Below are 21,866 nucleotides of genomic sequence, written 5' to 3'. Positions count from 1 at the left end.
CACATGACCACAGTTGTGGATATAAATGCAACAGAACAACCTTTCTAGTATCACTTAAGCGTATACAGGGTGATTCACTACCAGTGCGACGAACTTGCAGGAGGTGTAGGGGGCACAAAGATGAATCGGAATCACATAGCATTGCAGGGTCCAAAATGCCTTCGTCATGCGGTAGAGGACGTTGAACGGGAGGTCGCGTGAACAGCGATCCCGCTGGAAGTTAGCATTTGTGAACCGTTTCTGTTGAAAAAAATCAAGTAACAAAAGTCCTCCGGAGTGTGGATAATCCGCAGGCTCCAATGATTCGATGCGTTGCAGATGGTATGAACTCATTTGGTTTGTTGACAGTATCCTCCATACAGTGGATTGGGAAATACCCAATCGTTGGCCTATCGCTCGAGTACTCGCACTCGGATTGGCTTCTGCAAGATGTAGGACATTCTCCTCATTGTCTGGCGTCCTCGTCGTTCGCTCTCGATTCATGGTACCTCTCGTGAAACAACCAGTCTCACGTAACCTTCTGTGCACACGTGCGAAAATCGTATGATGAGGAGCACGCCTGTGCGGGAAACATTCCTGGCACAAGCGCAGAGCAGCGCCCCTGTTACAGTCCGTTACATGCACCTCGCAAGTGCGAGGTGCATGTTCGGCCAGTTCAACGTTTGAATACTCGTCCATCCTACTGCCTCGGGAACCGGTTCGCAAATGCTGACTTCCAGAGGGATCGCTGTTCATGCTGCCTCCCGTTCAACGTCCTCTACCGCATTTGGGACCCTGCAATGCTATGTGATTCCGATTCGGCTTTGTGCCCCCTACACCTCCTGCAAGTTTGTCGCACTGGTAGTGAATCACCCTGTATATAGCAAGAATGGGGAAAAGGAGTGATCTAACGGACTTCGAACGTGGCATGGTATTAGGTGATGGACGAAGCATCTCTGAAACTGCAGTTCTCCTGAACTTTTCATGCACCAAAGTTTCAAGAGTGTATCGAGAATGGTGCAAAGAACAGAAAACATCCTCTCAACGGCACTGCTGTGAAAGAAAATCGCTTGTTGATGAGAGAGGTCAGAGGAGGATGGCTCGAATTGTGCAAGCAACAGACAGGCCACAATGTCGCACATCACATCAGAATACAACCATTGTGCGTAGAACAAAATATCGCAGCGGACCACTAGTCATACTTTGTCGCGAATCGGCTACAACAGCCGACGTCCACATCCCGTACCTTTGTTATCAACGAAGAACAAGAGAGCACGCCTCCTGTGGACACAGCAGCACTAGCATTGCACTATCGAGGATTGGAAAACAGTTGCTTGGTCTGACGACTCGAAGTTCCTGGTGCATCATGTTGATAGAAGGCTCAGAATTTGGCGAATCCATGGACCCGTAATGTCTGACGACTACTGTGCAAAGTGGTGGGGGCAGTGTTATGGTGTGGAGAATGTTTTCTTGGCACACGTTGGGTCTACTGATACCCATAGATTCACGTCTGAATGCCAAATCCTACCTAAACATCGTTGCTGACCAGGTGCATCCGTTCATGTTGATAGTTTATCATCAGTCAGATGGTTACTTCCAGCAGGATAATGCGCCGGTGCACAAAGCCAGAACCACTATGGAATGGTTCCAGGAACATGACAATGACTTTTCTTTGCTGCAGTACTCCGCTCAGCCCCTCCGGATCTCAATCCTATTGAACATCTTTGGGATGAGCTGGAAAGGGCCTCATTTAGCCATCTTGTTTTGATGGCTAAATGAGGCTCAATACGCTACTAGATAGGTGTACCTAATAAAGTGGCAGCACAGTGTAGGTTTCAACACTTCAAGCTTCCAATAAGCAAAGTGGTAGTATTGTAGCGGTTGATGAGGGTCGTCTACAACCCAGTATTGCCTGGTAACACAGAGATAATTCGGATCCGCTCTTTTATTTAGTAAAATGCTTTTCTTTAGGAAATCTTTACAACCCTTAGAATCAATAAATCATTCAATCCTACTAATATAAGTGGGTTTTTTTTTTTTTTTTTTTACCTTTTGAAATTTAGTTATTAATGACTGTTTCTTACTGTTTTGCAAATAAGATAATACCCAGCAGTGAAAGAAAGCACATGAACTGTCAATGTAAAAATCGCAATCACTGTCCACCACCAAAGAAACCAAATATTTTAAATACGCTCAGCTAGGCACAAAACTTGTTCTTATCAACTAGTCACACAGACTGTGATTTGAAATAATCCGAAACAGTTTTCTGTTAAGGCTTTTAATTTAAATAATTCCAAAACGTTTTGGATATTTCGTTCTTTTTAATAGACAAAATCTAGGAATCCTTTCAGTGGTCTTCTGAATTATACACAAATATTTTAATTTCGAAATATCACATTGATCCCACGTCCAAAAAAACTCTTCATTTCGGAGGATCGGAGTATTGAGGAGTTGTCTCTAACTCTCGGTAAGTACAATGCCATACAAAAGTAATTAATCTCTCATACGAAGTTCGTATTTTAATAACTGTACATAAAATAATTAATAACCAGTTAACATTTTCTTTTTGACCCACCATGAAGTACGGGAACCATCTCTCTCTCTCTACTTTAGATATCCAATAAAATTCTGCCTAAATGGATCACTTCTGACGTCATATCTAATCACTTTTACCGCCAGCCAACAAATGCTCAAACGATGAGAAGTAATTATCTACCGAACATATTGACTCCATTAAGCCCTGGAGAAAGAAAGCAGAACTCACTTCAGTCAATAACCACAATCAACTACAGATGCGCTACATCACGAACCTGGCCCGCTATGGCAGTCGTGTTCCATACATCTTTACGGCTTCTCTGACAGTGGATGCCTTAGTAATGAAGGGCTCGGAGCAGAATATATCGGAGAAATTTCTGTCGACACCTTTCGCCCTCGCTTTTAGTTTTCGGGGTCAATGTTATCTCGGCCACATCTGCATATCTGTTGGATCCGCTGGCCGCCTGCCGCAGAAGCTGTCAACAAACGCATCATCCGATAACATCAGCACCCATGACTCGGTGTGAGTGGAGTGGCCAGTCCCCGCACGGCTCTGATTAGATAATAATGGCGAGCCTCTAACTTGGAGAGGCGACGAAACAGGTAAAAGTCGTGCCCTTCTCCCGGGTCCGATCTTATCAGTCCACGGCATGGCTCACAGGGAACCGAGCCGACAGACATATAATTACGTTTTCGGCAAGCATAGTATTAAAGCAAAAATTTATTATCTCCGTGCCTGATCTGTGTAGGGAGAGCCTGAGAATGTTGGTAAGGATGCACTGAGGGGCTGTCCATAAATTATATTATCAAATAATTGGCATGTTGAGGGCTGTCCTGCTGTGAATTACATCCTAACAATACGGACACGAGTGGAATAACGTTCGGGATACAAAGTGGCAACAAGGTGAATAACACTAGTGAGGAGTGCCCACAACACCGAAGTATAATGTATGCATATTATTGATTCTGATTCTCTCGAAATCACGACACAATTTTGCGATTTTCGTGGTCAATTTTGCACTCTAATCTCGACCTGCACTGTTTACAAAATATGATAATATCCCAACTATCAAAGTACTGATTAACATGTAAGGCGCAAATTACCTGGGGTTTCTTGCTGAGAGTGTGTACTGTATACAAAATGCTAACCGCATGCAATGAGATATCGAAGTCTGAATGAGTATAGCTTGGTGATAAATTATTTCTATAGTATGCAGGTATTTACGCCATGAAAATGAAAATTACAAAATTGCTAAACAATTTCTTAGATTGGGAGAGGTAAAGCTTAGAGGCAAGTAAAACACGAAACGTTGGGCACAGCTTTAAATTTAATAAAAAAAAAAAAAAAATATATATATATATATATATATATATATGTACACACACACACATATGGGCAAAGGCAAATAAGGGAAGATAAGTTGCAATCCGTGACATTCAAACTTGTTTAGGGTAATAAAATAAATACTGATGTTATATTAAAGGCGGATAATATTTACTTATTTTATCGGTTCCAGGTGTACCTTATAAAATAAGACTTGAGTGACTCAGCAGTGCAAGCGAGAACTGTGTTTAGACCGTGCTTTTCGATCTTTATTTGGCCGCGGAACCTTTTGCATATCTAAATATTCCACAGAACCATATCTTTAACAGCAGTAATACGCAATAAATTATAAACAGAAATATATGCGTATAAATTAAATAAAAATCAATGATAAAAAATTAACCAAACATTTGAAGAACCTGTGGAATTCGTTTGTGGAATCCCAGGTTTCAGCAAAAGAGACTGAAAACCACTGCTACAGGCAGTTCAGAATCTTGGATATTTGTTAATTCGTATTAAAATATTGTTAATATATATCTTAAAACCCTTATTTCGGACTTCTTTTTACGTTATCTGTCCCTTTTTTCTTTAAAAAAACAAACAACAAAAAAAAAAACATAACAATCGTAAAATCATCTCTCTCTCCCTCTCTCATTTAAAACCACAGAATCCCCAACCCCAATAAGCTCACAAGGAATCCAGTTTGAAAATCTATGCGGTATCATGTCTAGAACTTGTACCTGTTCTAGAGGCTGCGCGAGTGCAGTAGCACACGCTCTTTGAATGGACCGGGGTTCAAGCCCATGACTGCTAAAAACGATTAACATTTGTATTGATTGATTTATTGTAAACTCCACTGACCTGGTGGTGATGCCGGAATATAGACAAAGAGTAAAGGAGTAGAGAAGTGCTTGTTGACAAAACTCAACAAATAATAGTATATACAGGGTGTTTCAAAAATGATGGTCAATAATTTAAAGGTGAACTGTACAGACTACAATAAGCAAAAAAAAAAAAAAGCTTAGTAAACATGGGGCCTTAAGTGAATCGTTTTTGAGATATTGCACATTTCTTGTTGGGCTTCACCACTGACAAGGTGAATTGTGCAGAGTTGGGATCCACCACTGACTTGTTTGTTTAGGTTAGGTTATGCTCATTCTCTCCCTTTCCCCTTTCTCAATGCTCTGAGACGTAGCAGGCATACTAGTACTTGTCAAAGGAGAGTCAACAGGGAAAGAGATTACAGCAACAAAGAGTATGTGGATATGCACTTCATTTATGGTAAAGCCAACGGTAGTGCACTCGAGGCTGCACATATGTACCAAGAAGCATTTCTCAGCCGAAACCAGTCCAACAGGCACACATTCATCAGGGTACATCAACACCTTAGAGAATATGGGCACTTCGCAGATGGAGTACGAGCAGGTAGGTCCAGAAGCATAACACCTGATGTTGAAGAAAGGGTGTTAGAAAGAATAGAACAAAATCCAGGAATTTCGACAAGGAGGGTTGCTCTGCAAGAGTGTGTATTGAGTCATAGCAGTGTGTGTGGCGAATTTTACATCACCAATTACTGTACCCCTACCATATCCGGCGTATACAAGGTCTGAGCAATACAGACTACCCTTCCAGAGTGCTCCCATAGTCAGTGGCGGCTCTTAACAGAAAATGTGCATTAACTCCAAAACAGTTCATTTGTATCCCGATGTTCACTGGGACTTTTTTGCTTATTTTAGTTTGTACTTTTTGCCTTTAAATTATTGACCATCATTTTTGAAACACCCTGTGTATATATATATATATACACAGGGTGTTTCAAAAAAAAAATAATAAATAAAATAAAAAAAAAAATATATATATATATATATATTTTTTTTTTTTGGCTGATGCAAGAAAGCTAGTTTCTTGCATCAACCAAATCTTTTCAGCTGTCCCACAGTTTTGAAATTAATAACAGAGAAGTCTAGCAAGCCAAAACATTTCCCCTTCACCCTGCTGCCCATCAATAATTAGTAAAGAATGCCTTCATTATCAATTACAATTATTAAAGATCAGTCGGAAATTAGTAAAAAGATGTCACATGAACAACACACAGGTTATGTGCTACTGAGCAAAACATTCAAGGAAAACATTGCTGTTTATCATTTTTTAAGAATTAATATCTAAGATGCCTAAAATTTAATATCTGTAATCACTTATTAGAAGCTCTCGGTGAAGAAGAGTGCAACTAGCTGAGTGGTCATGAGTGGCAGTGCAGTAACACACGTTCTTTGAGTAAACCGGGGTTCAAGCCCCTGACTGCTAAATATAGTCGATCTGCCAACCCGCACTGGACTAGTGTGGCAGATTATGGTCCATTTCCCTCAGCATGAATTGTTGAGGAGGCTTCCATCCTGCAGTGGGTTGATAATGGCTGCAGCTTTTATTCTGCTAGCACAATGTGAACATTTCTACCTAGTAACACTAGGTGGGAATGCTGACATTATTCATTCATGTTACAATTTTCTGTTTCTCTTTTGGTAGTATATACGTTATTAGAACAGTAATGGATTTAGATTAATGTATCTTAGGTGACCACCTAACGCTTTATACAGAAGAATGTAAATAAAAGAAACACTGAGAGGGAGAGAGACTCAGTGGGTGTAGCATGACTTGCAATGCTACTGTGATGACAGTAATTTTTCATCACATGTTCAAAAAAAAAAAAGAAACCAAAACTGAAGGATCTTAACTAAATTGGTAACTTCAAATGTTTATAATAATAAATGCAGACAGTTAGCAGATAGAGGGAACTTACAGGCATAATCTCAAATACTTTTGGATTAGTAAAGTTATTTGCAAAATTTGATCTGGTCATGCAACAAGAACATTTTTTGAGGCACATCATAAATAATAAAAATTAATTACTGCTATCTCAGTAAAATCATTCTGAATAAGTTTATTGATTTAATGGCCAAAAATGTTTAAAATAATAATAATAATAATAAGATGCTGTGCAAAGTGAAGGAGCTAAATATTACTTGTTTATTTTAGACTGAGTGCAGTACTTAAGCCATACTAAACAAATGATGACTACAAGACATTATGTTGATAGAAACATTGTATAAATAGAAAAGTACTTTTGTCACTTTCCTCCAAGCACACCAAACAAAGAAAATGTACAGAATTATTTTGGTAGAAATAAAAAAAACATACTCGTAACTGTCTTGAATTTCTAGTCAAGACTTGCAGTAAAAGAAGTCGTGTGAAAGCTAGAGTGATGTAACTAAATCTGCAAAATTTACTCTTACGAAATGTATAAAGGCTCTGATTTTTGATTTTTTTTTTTAACCAGAGGCTTTATAACCTATTTCCAGCATATTTTAATATATATATGTTTCATTAAAAGAAAATGTTTATTAACCTCTTTTTTTAAACTGCTAGGTGGTAATGTTGTCACAGTGTAAAAATTGTCATGTTTCAAATAGAGGCAGTCTTCAACACTTTAAAAGAAGTATGTAATAATTGCGATAGAGTACCAAAAACTTCACAGTGAATGTGAACCTCTTATTAATGGGGTTGTGACTTACAACATCATAGGACTGTGTACGGCATCTCAGTAAAAACAATGCTATTATCAAATTATGGCCAAGTGATAACATACATTTAGGTGCCACAATTACTCATTTTTTACGCAAGTTTTGAATTATTAATTACATCTAACACACCACAAGAAGACTTGGGAATTCAAAAAGATTCAGTATTAAGACAATTGCATAGTTATGAAAATTACCAGTCATTATTCAGAATTTATTTCTTTAACAACATCAGCGATAAGAGGTTCACATTCACTGTGAATTTTTGGTACACCATCACAATTATCAAACAGTTTTTTTAAAGCATCAAAGACAAAAGGAAAAGTTGAAGGAGATGAAAAGCACGGTAAGTTATTGAAAATGCAATACTTTTTTTTTACTGCTTTTCTATTTAATATAACTTACTGCATAAACCAAACAACAAAATTTAGTAGGTCTTATTGATACACTGTTTTATCACTTAAATTTTAACAAAACTTTAATTGATTTTAATATCACTATCAACGTTTACAAAATTATCAAATGAAATTTCTGAAAACCTAAAAATTCATGTATCCAGTCTTTCTTTGGAAATTTACTAACCATCTACTATATGCCTTAATCCTCCATGATTATGATCTTTAGTAAACCATTTTCAGTCTTTTTCAGGAATGAGTGTTCTACTTAAATGATGTTCTTTATTCAGCATTGAAAAAACCAATTTAATACACACAGATCTAGATTTGGATAACCTGCGCTTCTCATTCATTTCGTACTAGTAAGGAATTCTACCTGCTTCCCAATTTCATTCTTATTTTCTAGATAAGTTGAGAGCATATCAGAAGGAATTCCAAATTCAACAGCAATACTGAACTTCCTGTCAGTCTTTAGTTTTTCTCTTTGGTGCCATCCTGCACAGTGCTGAAGCTATCCCTGAAGTGTACATATTCCCCCTCTCTCTCTCAGGGTAACTGGGGAATTTTTTTTTTTGGGTGGTGCAGCCTTGGGCTTCCTTGCACCATATAGCTAATACAATATAATACAATACAATACAATACAATTTTATTTATCAAGAGAATTCGTTTACAATAAATGAACTTGTTAAGAAAAGTAAATTTCTTGACAACAAGTTGTAATTCTTCCTTTACAACAGTTTTGTACTAATTTGTTATCTTACAGAAAAGACTATGAAGTCACTACACCAAGTATATTCCACATGTAAACAGAGGTAGTAGTTTATCTACATATCAATTCTAATCTACTGTGTCATTGAGTATCAAGAATTTTCTTATTAGGAATTTTAATTTGGCGATGGGGTAACTTCTCCTGAGCCTGAAATCAACACTAGCCAACAAGCTGTTTATTATATTCACTGTGTGCCTATCTCCAAATCTATTTAGTATCCTAGGGTGAGGCAAAGTAATTGCTTTTGGGTTCCTTAAATTTTGTGAGACATTTCTTTGCAGATTCGACTCTTCAAAAATAGTGTTAAGATTTTTTAAGAATAGATTTAACTTCAGTTTTTGAACTGGGTACAGTATTTTATATTTCAACAAAAATTGCCTTCTCTTGTTCAGGTCATTCCAAGAGTTTGTCCCCATTAAAAGTTTCAGAATCCTATTCATTAAGTTGTTTATTGCCCTTATTTCTGTTTTATTTGCTCGTGCCCATATATTTACTAAATAAAAGAGTTGGGAGTCCACTAATGCATAATATAAGGTAACTTTTATTCTAAGATTTAACTTATTCTTAATGTAGTAGAAAAAATACACATAAAATCTCATTTTTTTGTACAAGTTTGTTATATGCATTGCCCAACTTAGACTGTAGTCAATCCATAACCCAAGGTAACAATGATTTTAAACTTCTTCCACAGTTAGACATTTGCAATTCTTGAAATTCTGATCATGTAGGCAATCATGTTTGTGTAATTTGATAGAGGGTTGAATGTCCAAGGTTTGATGAGGAGGTCTTATTACCAAAAATTTTTTTTTTTTTTTTTTTTTTTTTCAAATCTGAGTGCTAATTTATTATCGTGCAACCAAGTTTGTAAATGTATTGCATCCTGTTGTAAATCATTCGCCATTTTTATTAGGTTCTTTCCTATTGTATATAAGATTATATCATCTGCATAAATTTTTATAAAGGAGTTCTTAATTACTTTGATCATGTCATTTATATAGAGGTTGAACATGATTGGCCCAGCATGAGTGCCCTGAGGTACTCCTCTCTTTACATTATAAGATTTTCCCTTTGTATTTTCTACTTCTACTGTTATTTTTCTTTTGGTTAAATAATTTGCTAGGAGTTGATTGAGTCTTCCCCTTATACCATATTTCAGTAATTTCTGTTGCAATATTGGGATATCAATTAGGTCAAATCTATAAATAAAATCAATATGAAGTTATTGTTGTTTAAATGTAAGTTTAGAGAGTCTACTAAATTCTCTAATAATGTCTGTGTGCTCTTGCCCTTCTGATATGAGAATAGAGAGTTGTTTAACAGTCCATATTGATGTAAATATTTGCTTAAATGGGAAAATATATAATTTTCTATTATCTTATTTAAAACTGACTGTATTGTTATTGGTCTGTAAAAGTCATCAGGCGGTCTCTTTTTATATATAGGAAATATCTTAAATGAGAGTAAATTTGTAGGATAGCTTCCCGACTCTAACATCCGTGCTATTAGCTCTACCAAGAGAACAGAGAACTGTTCTTTGTTTCTCTTTACCTCAGTTACTGTAATAGTCTCCGTAAGATTTCTTGTTCTTTAATTGTTCTATAATTTTAAGAATCTCAGTATAATGTAGAGCTAAGACTACACAAGAGTTCATTATATAAGGAAGACTATCTTGTTGAGTAAAGGAATCTTGGCAATTATGGATTAAATATCTGATGAGATCTAATACAACCTGATCATTGGAAACAGCCATTTCCAGCACCCTCAAAAACATCAACTTACATGGCGAAATCCATCTGGCAAGGACTCAGCAATCCTGGACTACATTTTGATCAATGCCAGATTTTGCTCATCACTCATGGACGTTCGTGCCATGAGGGGACCTGATTGCGGATCTGATCACTACCTCATCCGGGCTAAGGTGCAGCTCAAATTACGGCATGCAAAAAGATCATCTCGGTCAGCCAAGCTGGACTGGAGGCAGCTAATGAATGCTGCCAACAAACAGGCATATCAGATCGCCCTATCCAACCACTTCGAGATGCTGGCTGTGCCCGAGGATATAAATGAAGAAGAAAAGCAGATCTCTGATGCCATCCTGGAATGTGCCAAGCCCCTATGTCCACCTGCCCGACGTCGAACGCAACCATGGATATCAGACGAGTGCCTCGACCTCGTGGACAAACGGAAACAGGCAAAGTTGGTCGACTTTGAACGGTACCGGCAGCTAAACCGAGAAGTCCGACAAAGAATGACAGCAGAAAGAGAAGCATACTGGAACCAAGTGGCAGACGATCTTGAAGTGGCGGCATCCAAAAACGAGTACCGCACTCTCTACCGCACCCTCAGATGTCTGAGTGGAAAGACCAAATTGACTAGTGACAACATCAAGAATGCTGATGGGACCTTCGTGCGATCACCATCCGAACGCCTGCAACGGTGGAGTGAATTCTTCAAAGCTTTGTATAATCACGACCCACCTCAGGGACCGCCAGCAACAGCACTCTCGATCGACCCCCCTGAGGTCTCCATGGTCGATGTTGAGCCTACAGTAGAAGAAGTGAAAGCAGCCATACAATCCCTGAAGAATGGCAGGGCACCAGGAGTGGACCAAGTCACCACAGAAGCGATCAAAGCCGGGGGAGATGTACTGCTTCGCCGACTACACTCACTCCTCAAAACCATCTGGTGCACTGAACAAATTCCGTTAACATGGAGGAAAGCCATTATCGTACTGATCCACAAGAAAGGTGATAACCGGGACTGCAAGAACTACCGTGGCATCAGCCTCCTTTCCATCATCGGAAAGGTCTTTATGAAGATCATCCAGTCAAGACTGCAAAAACATCGCGAGCAAACCAGTCGAGAAGAACAGGCAGGATTTAGACCCGGGCGAGGATGCTGTGATCAAATCTTTGCCATTCGTCAGCTGATGGAGGAGAGGATCCGGTGTGGACAGCGAACCGTCATTGTTTTCATTGACTTTAAGTCTGCTTTCGACTGTGTCCACAGGCCTGCCTTATGGAAACTACTAGAGGTTGAACATGTACCTCGAAAAGTCATCACACTCCTCCAAACTGCATACAACGGTTTAACCAGCCAGGTGCGCATCCAGAATGATTTATCTGAGGAATTTACCATCCAAACTGGAGTCCGCCAAGGGGATGTAGCCTCCCCGTTGCTTTTCAACATCGTGGTCGACGCCATTATGAGGCAAGCATTCAGAAACAGACAGGGCATACAATATGACAAGGATCACTATGTGACTGACCTGATGTTTGCTGATGATAGTGCTATCCTTGCCGGTAACGACGCTGAAGCCACGGACATCCTCTACGACACTGCCCGCATTGCCCGGCCATACGGTTTGAAGATCAATGCTGGTAAGACAAAGGCCCTGACAACAGATGGGTCGCAAGCCACCATCTATCTCGAAGGCGTCCAGATCGAGCAAGTGCAGGACTTTAAATACATTGGGTCGCTGGTCCAGGAGAAGAAAGTTGCATCCACCATGGAAATCCACAGCAGAATTGGACAGGCGGCCACTGCGTTCGCCTCGCTCAAATGGTGTCTGTGGAAGAGGACCAACATTTCCACAAAGACTAAAATCCGACTCTTCCGGACTTTGATCCTGCCCATTCTTCTTTACGGATCGGAAACATGGATTTGTCTCAAGTTAGATTTGAACAAACTTGAGGTATTCCAAATGCGATGCCTGCGGCAGATCTTGGGCATCTCTCTTCGCGACCGCATCACTAATGATACCATCCGCGCCAGATGCCAACAGCAACCAACCATTGCCGACCAAATCCAGAAGCGAAGGCTCAGATGGTTTGGCCACGTATGTAGAATGGACACGAACAGAATACCATCCACACTCCTTTGGAGACAACGACCCACCCAATGGAGCATCCAACGGACCGCGCCTAGGAAAACGTGGGCCAAGCAAGTGGAAGATGACTTGAAGAGCCGACGTCTCGACCTTAACCAGGCCAGGACTGAAGCCATGGATCGTAAGGTATGGAAGAACATCACAGAGCAAGTCCGAAACCCTGCGGCACCTACAGCAGCATACTGGTTGCGTGGCCAACCGCCTCCCCCAGCTGCCAGCTAAGGACCAAAGAAGAAGAAGAAGAAGAAGAATACAGCTTTGGTAAACCTATTTGCAGCCTCATATTGTTTGTTTGCACCAGAAATCTGTTCTACTAGTGTTTTAATTTGGTTTCCCCTTGACTTTTTCTTCCTTGTACTTAACATGTTATTTATAATGCTCCATTTATCCTTTTGTGTTATCTGCTTATCCATGAAAAGATGATTGTAATAAGTGGTTTTTTTTTTTTATTTTGCTTTTTTATGATACCTGTCACTTTATTTCTGAGTGTTTTATAATTGTGATAATGTTCTTTCTTTGATGGACAATTTCTATACTGCCTGAAATATTTATCCCTTTGTACCATTAGTTCTTCTATTTCTTTAGTCACCCAAGGTTTCCTAAGCTTAATCCTACTACTCCCAGTGTTTGTGTTGTTGGCTGTGTGATTAACTTTTCTCTCGGTATTAAACCTCGATATAATAATAATAATAATAATAATATGTCTACTCTGAAAGCAAAATCAAACAGACGAAGTACAAAATGGGTTGGCAGCCCTCAATATACCAATTCACATAATAAACCCATGTGAAATTCTACTGTACATATATAAAATACCATTACTTTGTCTTTGAGTAACTCAAAAACTGCTGAAATATATAAATATTCTAAACCAGCAGATATAATGCAAACTAAGTACATCAATTAAGTACAGCACAAAATTCACACGATTTTGTCAAAATGTTTCAGTAACAGATAATGTCCTGTGAACTGATGCAATGAACATGCCACTGATACACACTGCTTGCCTACACGGAAATATTTTATCTTGACTTAGTTTTATAGACCTGAATTACAAAAAAGGAAGAGAGTGTGTGTGTAGCACACATTACTGTAGGTTACTGCTACTGATAAATACTGATAATTCTTTATCAGTAGCAGTAACCTACCCTTAATGCCCAGTGACTCCATTAGTTTCCTTGGAACAGAAGTTAAGCTAACAGGTCTGTGATTACTCATGTCACCTTTTGATCCCCCTTGTGAATTGGAGATACATTTGCACATGTCCAGCACATAGGAACCTCCACTGAATCCAGGGCTGTTCTCACAATCATGGTTAAATGTATGCTTAGCTCTTTTGCTGCCTCCTTTCATATAACTGGATAGCTCTCATCCACCCTAGGTGCCCTTTTTACATTTAACTTCAACAAATTTCTCTTCCACTTTCTTCTCGGTTATCACTAAATTATTCAGCTACCTTTTTAGAATTTGATAAATTTCTGGCATCCCTATCCCTAAAAAATTCATGTATGAACATAGATGCAATATACCTATTCAAGTTTGTCAGCAATCTGAGCACAATCATTAACAGTTAAACCATTCATATCTAGTGGACCAACATGATACAGTCCCTTCTTTCTAGTCTTTACATAAGTAAAGAAAAATATATACATACAATGGTAACCCAGTTTAATATAATATAATAAAATATATAATAAGTGGCAGCAGCTTTCAAGACTGACGAGTCTCTTTTTCAACTGATTTAAATACAACAGATAAATGCAATGAGCTGAGAGTGAGGCACGTTATTCATTTTCTATTGTTGTTGCACGGACGTGTGCTGTTTTACTCCAGTGTTTATTCAGCATTTGCTGGATAAACACTGGAGTAATATTTGCTGGATAAACAGCACACGTCCATGCAACAACAATAGAAAATGAATAACATGCCTCACTTTCAGCTCATTGCACTTATTCGTTGTATTTAAATCAGTTGAAAAAGAGACTCGTTAGTCTTGAAAGCTACTGCTACTTGTTATATATTTTATTATATTATATTAAACTAGGTTATCATTGTATGTATATATTTTCTTAACCATGGACCCCAGTACACCAGGCCCATTCGTTACAATAAGTAAAGAAGTTTCTGCTGCTTATCTTTGCCAGAGACCTCTTGTAATCTGCCTTAGTTTGCCTAACCACCTTTATGACTTGATTTCAGTCTAGTTTATATCTACTATAGGCATCTGAATCACCCGATAATTTATATTCATCCCATTCATTTTACTTCTCTGCAAATGACACAAGGAGGCAGAGGTTTTCTGCATCTGTCAAAAATTAAATAAATTATATAAATAAAAAAATTCCAATCACTCATACTTTCACCATTTCTAAAAGTAACAACACAATTTCATCAGCAAACATAGTAATTTCCTCTTTATTTATTCTCTTTATCCTCTATTTCTTTGGTCCATCCTGAGCAATGCCCATTCACAACTACTGTGCCTCCTATAATTTAGCAAGCCCCCAATCCAATGAAAGGTCTTAGCATTAATTCCAATTTGTTACAGTTTACATAATACTCTTTCATGGGGAACCATATCAAAGCTTTACTGGCATCAGGTAAAGCTTTTGATATAGTAAATATCATAAGAAACAACTGTTTTTAACTTTAAGATAATAATTAACTAGACTGGTTAAGGAAGACATCCCCTTCACTCTCCCATGCTGTGATCCATTACCATTCCTATTCAGTTGGTCCTATATCATATCTAAAGATATGGACTGTGAGCTTACCATTCACTTAAGTCAAACTCGCTAGTCTATAGTTGTCCATCATATAAACTCTAAAAGGAAGGGGATGAATCTGATTGGTCCACTTGACATCGAAGGTTCGACTGTTGACGATCCTGCTCAGATAGCAAACAAACTGAATGAGTATTTTGCATCTACATTCACATATGAGAAATTATTAAGGTTTGAAAATGGCAGAAGGTTATCAAATTGTAGCAGGGTGCTTAATGATTTTGTAATAACTGAAAGCAAAGTGGAGGAGAAATTGTTGAAGTTAAACATAAGAAAAGCACCTGGGGTGGATGGGATCTATCCAGTTACATTAAAGGAGGCGGCAAAGCAACTAAGCAAACCCTTAGCCATAATTATGAGAGCGTCCTTGGACTAAGGGGAGGTTCCCACAGACTGGAGATGTGCAAATGTATCCCCAATTCACAAAGGGGGATCGAAGGGTGACATGAGTAATTACAGACCAGTTAGTTTAACTTCTGTTCTGGGTAAAATAATGGAGTCACTGGTTAAAGATGCATTGCAGGATCATCTAGACAAGACTGCAGCAATAATTCAGACACAGCATGGGTTTGTTAAGGAAAAGTCTTGTCTGACAAATTTGATAGGATATTATGATGTGGTTACAAAGGAACTGGATGCAAAAGATAATTTTGATATCATATATTTGGATTTCAGGAAAGCTTTTGACACTGTTGTGCATGGAAGACTATTGCACAAATTGGAGCAGAATGGTATTAAGGGTAAGTTGCTGCAATGGATAAAAGGATGGTTAAGTGGGAGAAGACAGAGGGTGGTAACCAATGGGTGCTGCTCTTCTTGGACTAATGTTATTAGTGGAGTCCCACAGGGTTCGGTGTTAGGTCCACTGTTGTTTTGTATATTTATCAATGATATTGATGAAGGTATATCAGGCTTAATGTTGAAGTTTGCAGATGATACAAAGGTTGGCAGGGTTGTTAATGACAGTAATGGCAGTGTGCTACTGCAACAGGATCTAGATAATTTGGGCAGATGGGCTAAGAAGTGGCAACTGAAGTTTAACCTTGACAAATGCAAAGTACTGCATATGGGTAGAAGTAACCCCAGAGAAACGTACCAACTGTGTGGTACTACACTTAAGGTGGTAGAAAATGAAAAAGACCTGGGAGTAATTGTGCAGTCAGATATGAAGGTTTCTGAGCAATGCAGACAGGCTGCCAGAGCAGGTCATGGGGTTTTGTCAATGATATATAGGAATTTTGTTAGCAGGGAAAAGGAGGTGATTATCCCTCTGTATAAGGCAATGGTCAGGCCACGCCTTGAGTACTGCGTACAGGTCTGGAGGCCTCATTTTAGGAAGGATGTAGATTTACTTGAGCGTGTACAGAGAAGGGCAACAAGATTGGTGAGGGGAATGAAGGGATCCTCTTACCAAGAGAGGCTTAAGTTCTGCAAATTGCAGTGGCTGGAGACTAGGCACCTGCGCGGTGATCTGATTGAGGTATATAAGGCCTTGAATGGGTTGAGCACGCTGAATTCTGATGGGATCCTTCTACTTGTTCAGATTACGAACCTAAGGGGGCATAAATTCAAATTAAGAAAAGACAGATGTAGATTAGATGTGCCAAAATTTGCCTTTAGCCAGCGGGTGGTTAATTGCTGGAACAAACTTCCATCTGTCGTTGTGGAAGTTGATAGGTTGAATAAATTTAAGGAGGAACTGGACAGGCATTTGGAGGGAATGGCGTGATTTTTTTTGGCTGATGCTGCATAAGCTCATACACTTGCTTTCTTGCATCAAATGCCACTGCTACTACTACTACATCTTTTGCACCTCCTTTTGTGAATTGGGGAGTGTTAGTGTTTCTCCCATTCATTAACATCCCCAACAGGCTGATATACTCACATGCAGCCTTTTTAAGTATAACATAATTTATACCTTCCAACATTTCAGCCTTAACTTCCATTACACTCAATAGATTTTCTAATAGACTTGTTTCACAGCATTTTGAATCCTTGTTACTGTTCCCTCAAAGTTTGAATGGTCTTTCAACTCTAAATATCATTGTAAAGTATCTATTCAGTTTCTTTGCTAATTCTGCTAATGGGCTTTATGTGAGCCTTTCACTTTGATCAAGTATGGGATCAATCTGATTCACCCTCCTCTTTTCTTATTCTTTTCCTTAGGGACATCTGAATATCTTATTTTTTGAGTATAAAATTTTCTTAGTGTCTTATTCATATTGTCTGAATATTAAATTAACCATGAAAAGTTTTTACTGATGACTGCTCTTTGTGTTACAAGAGTTCACCAGAAAAGGAAATCAAGCAATGAGAATTGTGGATTGGGAGGCATCATATATATATATTGAAGTTGGTGAGTTAAAGAATAAAATATTCAACCAAAGTCCATGCATTTATAGCTTCTTAATATGATGCTGTACAAATGTGCTAATGTAATTAAGTTTGTAAAAAAAATTCTAAATGAAAAGTAAGAAGTGATGTCATTCATTTAACATTATCTATCTTTACTACTTTTAAGCAAAAAAAGTTGTTTCAGTGTGACTTATCAGATTGTGCCAGAGAGATAGCATTTAAAATTATTAATACTTAACTGAATTCTTAAAATTTTAAAAATACTGCAGATGTTTTGAAATACTCTAACCATACAATAATATTCATCACAAATCAGTCATATAAAAATATTTATCCATACATACTAACAAGGTGCAGAAATCTAAAGGTCTATTTCATTTACTACCAAACAATATTCTTTCTATGAATTACCTGTTAAATGACTTCCTGTGAATTCAAAGTCATCATCTTGGTCCCAATGTTTCAGGGATAAATTATTCAAAGGTGTAGCATTTGCAAATTCCAGATTAGCAAAATGCCAATCCAATACTTGCCGGTCTCGAGAAGATAAATAAACATCACTGGAAGGGGAAAAATGAATATAATATTCATTTCTTTAAAAATATATATATATTTTTTATATTTAACAAATGTTTATTTATATTACAGTAGACTGTCAAAATAATGGCAACCAAAATAACAAATGTTTGAGCTAACAGCACGTTGAGGTGGGATGTTTACATACAGCGTAGATGTCTTACAGTGCCGAAAAAAGAAAATGGTAAGTCATGTGATTACTGTATTTGTTTTCATTTGCCATTTTGAAAGTGAATTCTGTACTGATATCACAGATTATACCACTGTTCTACATTTATTTTAAATTAAAAACCCCTCACTATGGCTTCTCAAATAAACTTCATACACAGAAGAAAAGAACAACAACATTAAAGCTTATTGACAAACTTGATATAATCCAAACTATTACATTAGTGTCACCCGGAAAGTTAATTCATATACCCATGTGTATTGTGTCTGTAAGTTGCATGCGTTCTCTGGTCTATTTCCTGTTTTGCCAGACAAAAACTCCCAGTTTCTAGGGAAAAACTTTGCTGGCTACACCTGAGACCGACTAACTCTGCCACAGAGTGAAAAAAACCCATAAAAATTCCTAATGTCATCGACAGGATTCAAACTAGGGCTTTTCCACCCAGTATGGGGAGGACGGTGATGATATCACTGACCCACGCGGACTAAACTTGATATAATAAAGATAATAGAACGGGGCATAAGTAGGAGTGTATTAATGGCAGAATATAACATTGGATCATCAACATGTTTATGTTTTTTATGTGCTGTTAATAAAATTGATTTCTTAATCTTTCTATTTCTTATTTAGCCTCATTATTTCTGCATTAAATATATTAAAAATAAAACTTTCTAGATAATGGAAAAATCTAAATAATGGCACCTTGAATCACAATGTTTTTGCCATTATTCTGAAAGTCTACTGTATACTATTAAAATAATATATATTTATATTATATATATACAGTGCTTGTAAAAAAATTGGTACTGGTACTCATTCTTTGCTATCAGGAAAAATTGAAAATTAAAAGGATATGAAAATTACTCTAAAATGTTTTTTTTCCTGATATTGTTACTTTAGTAGTAATGTTTTTAGAATAAGAACAACAAATTTAGTACATTAACAAGTGTTTATTAAGCATAATTTTATTATTCAAATATATTAAAAAATAAGTAAAATGTGAGTAAAATAAGTAAATAAATCGGTCAACTGCCGAGTGCCGGGCACTCAGGATGAAGGGGCTGTAGTCACGAATGGTCGTTAGTGTAGTATTTCAAATAGAGAGCTTAATGATAACCGAAAAAAAGTGTAACCTAATCGACAATTTTCTAAAAAAACTTAATTTTCACCAAATTCCAACAATTCATGTTTAGAAGGTTTTAATACCTTCGTTGTCCTCGTTTACCTTCTCTCGTCATTGGTATATTGTTACTAGTTTTTAAATTTCAATTTTTTCTTTTCTTTCTTTCGTTTCTTTTTTTTTTTTTTTTTGAAACTGTCCAAAATGTCAGTGTCATTCGGATATTCAGGTACTGTAAACAGAGAATTCGGACATTCAGAACCATGTAAACAGAGATAGAGAAAATTTATGGAAAAATGTGGATAACGCACTTCTGTGAAACAACAGGTGATTATTTATTGGGGTAAAGGAAAACCATTCTCTCCTAATTCTTGAAGGGGGCTTACAGTTGATTCAATTCATAGCGGTGTCCAACCTAAGGCCTGCCCGGAAAGTGAACTAAAACAGCATTTTAAATTTTGTTAATTATCAAAAAAAATTTCTCATTAAATGTAATTGTGCTTAATAAAATTTTTGAATAATTTCAATTTTACTTTTACATGCAACAAGATATGGAAAATGTAACTAAAGAAATCTAACTTTGAATTTTTTGGAATATGGCCCCTGTACGGGAAACGATTGGACACCATTGCAGTAGAAGGTGGACTAGAGCCCATTGAGAATACCCCTTGATCGGCTCACTGTTGATCAGCACGACTTCTCCATATGTGGGACAGGTGGTTGGATCAGTGTTGCCAACTCTTAATAATGCTAGCCGCATGCTCAAAATCTGCTATTTTTAACACTTAACCCGCCAACTTTTTAAATTTTTATTTGGGTTAAATCCTATTAATGGGTGCCATAAAAATTTTTAAGACCCCAACATTATGTCCATACAAAAACTTCCAAATTGCATATCAAATGCAGTTTATTCTGAGGTTGATTTTGATTTGGTAGTTGTTGGCGCATCGGCTTCTGTGGCCATATTGCACCTCCCAAGGTTTTTGCAGTACTTTGATCCAAGCCCGAGGCGGGAATCGAACCCGCAACCTTTGGGTTGCCGGGCAGGTACTTTACCCACTCGGCTAGCCCGGTCGGCTTTATTCTGAGGAAGAAGTCAAAAATAACAACTACCATTTAATGGAGTTGATGAATTTAATGCAGTGACAATATTGATCACTTGATTTCTTGGTTGGAGAAAAATCACATTTTGCAAAGTACAGCTTTTTATGAAATTTGCAATCTTGAAATGAGGCTTACAAAAAGTAAATGTAAAACTGATATTTTTAGATGGGATTGTAAGAAACTTTGCCGTAAAACAAAGAGTATTAGACATAAATTAAATTTTGATGTAGTAGATTATTATCTCAAAATTTATTATTTCTATACTTCTAACTTTGAATTTTTTTGAATTGGTCTCAAGATGGCATTGAATTGGTCTCGTGATGGCATTTCTCTTGATTTAAATATCAATAAAAACACTGTTATTGAAAAATGCAAAGATCTGAGGGAGTTCTGCATGATATCAATAATTGATTCAGATGGTTAACTGGGGGGGGGGATTTCAGAAAATTAGCATTAGCATTAGTAGAGGCATTTGATGCAAGAAAGCAAGCTTATGCAGCATCAGCCAAAAAAAAAAAAAAAAAAACACTTCCACTTCACCCCTCTGTTCGTTCAAAATACCTGTCCAGCTGAGCCTTAAACTTATTTAGGCTATCAACCTCCACCACAAGGGATGGAAGTCTGTTCCACCAACCAGCCACCTGCTGGCTAAAGGCAAATTTCCGCACGTCTATCCTACATCTGTCTTTCCTCAATTTGAATTTATGCCCTCTCAGGTGATTTTTCTGAGCTAGAGGAAGAATCCCATCAGCATTGAGCATGCTTAAACCATTCAAGGCTTTATACACCTCTATCAGATCACCTCGCTGGTGCCTAGTCTCCAGACACTGTAATTTGCAAAACTTAAGCCTTTCTTCGTAAGAGCACCCCTTTGTTCCATTCACTAATCTTGTTGCCCTTCTCTGTACTCGTTCCAGCAGCTCTACATCCTTCTTGAAATGAGGCCTCCAGACCTGTATACAGTACTCTAGGTGTGGCCTGACCATCGCCTTATACAATGGAATAATCACCTCCTTATCCCTGCTGGAAAAGTTCCTGTATATCATTGACAATACTCCATGAGCTACTCTTGCAGCCCGTCTGCACTGCTCAGAGAACTTCATATCTGCCTGCACAACCACCCCCAAGTCCCTTTCATTCTCTACCACTGTCAGTGTTGTACCACAGAGTTGATACGTTGCTCTGGGGTTGCTGTTTCCCATGTGTAGTACTTTACATTTGTCAATGTTAAACTTCATTTGCCACCTCTCAGCCCATCTGCTCAACCTTTCCAGATCCTGTTGCAGCAGCATA

The 21,866-nt window shown here is 37.8% G+C and overlaps 1 protein-coding gene across 1 annotated transcript in view; it reads right to left on the bottom strand.

Moving 5' to 3' along the window:
* The window catches only part of Su(var)3-3 (lysine-specific histone demethylase Su(var)3-3), an 801,787-nt gene that overhangs the window by 594,897 nt on the left and 185,024 nt on the right, over positions 1 to 21,866 (bottom strand). Inside the window, exon 13 of the mRNA XM_090379361.1 lies at positions 18,016 to 18,164. Coding sequence (XP_090235487.1) covers positions 18,016 to 18,164 — 149 coding nt within the window. The remainder of the gene's footprint in view (positions 1 to 18,015; positions 18,165 to 21,866) is intronic.

The sequence above is a fragment of the Mastigoproctus giganteus genome, chromosome 8 (genome assembly GCF_048544385.1).
Source record: "Mastigoproctus giganteus isolate SK-2022 chromosome 8, ASM4854438v1, whole genome shotgun sequence".
NCBI lineage: Eukaryota > Metazoa > Arthropoda > Arachnida > Uropygi > Thelyphonidae > Mastigoproctus > Mastigoproctus giganteus.
The sequence above is the reverse complement of the archived record's forward strand: the minus strand, read 5'-3'. Positions and strand labels throughout refer to the sequence as shown.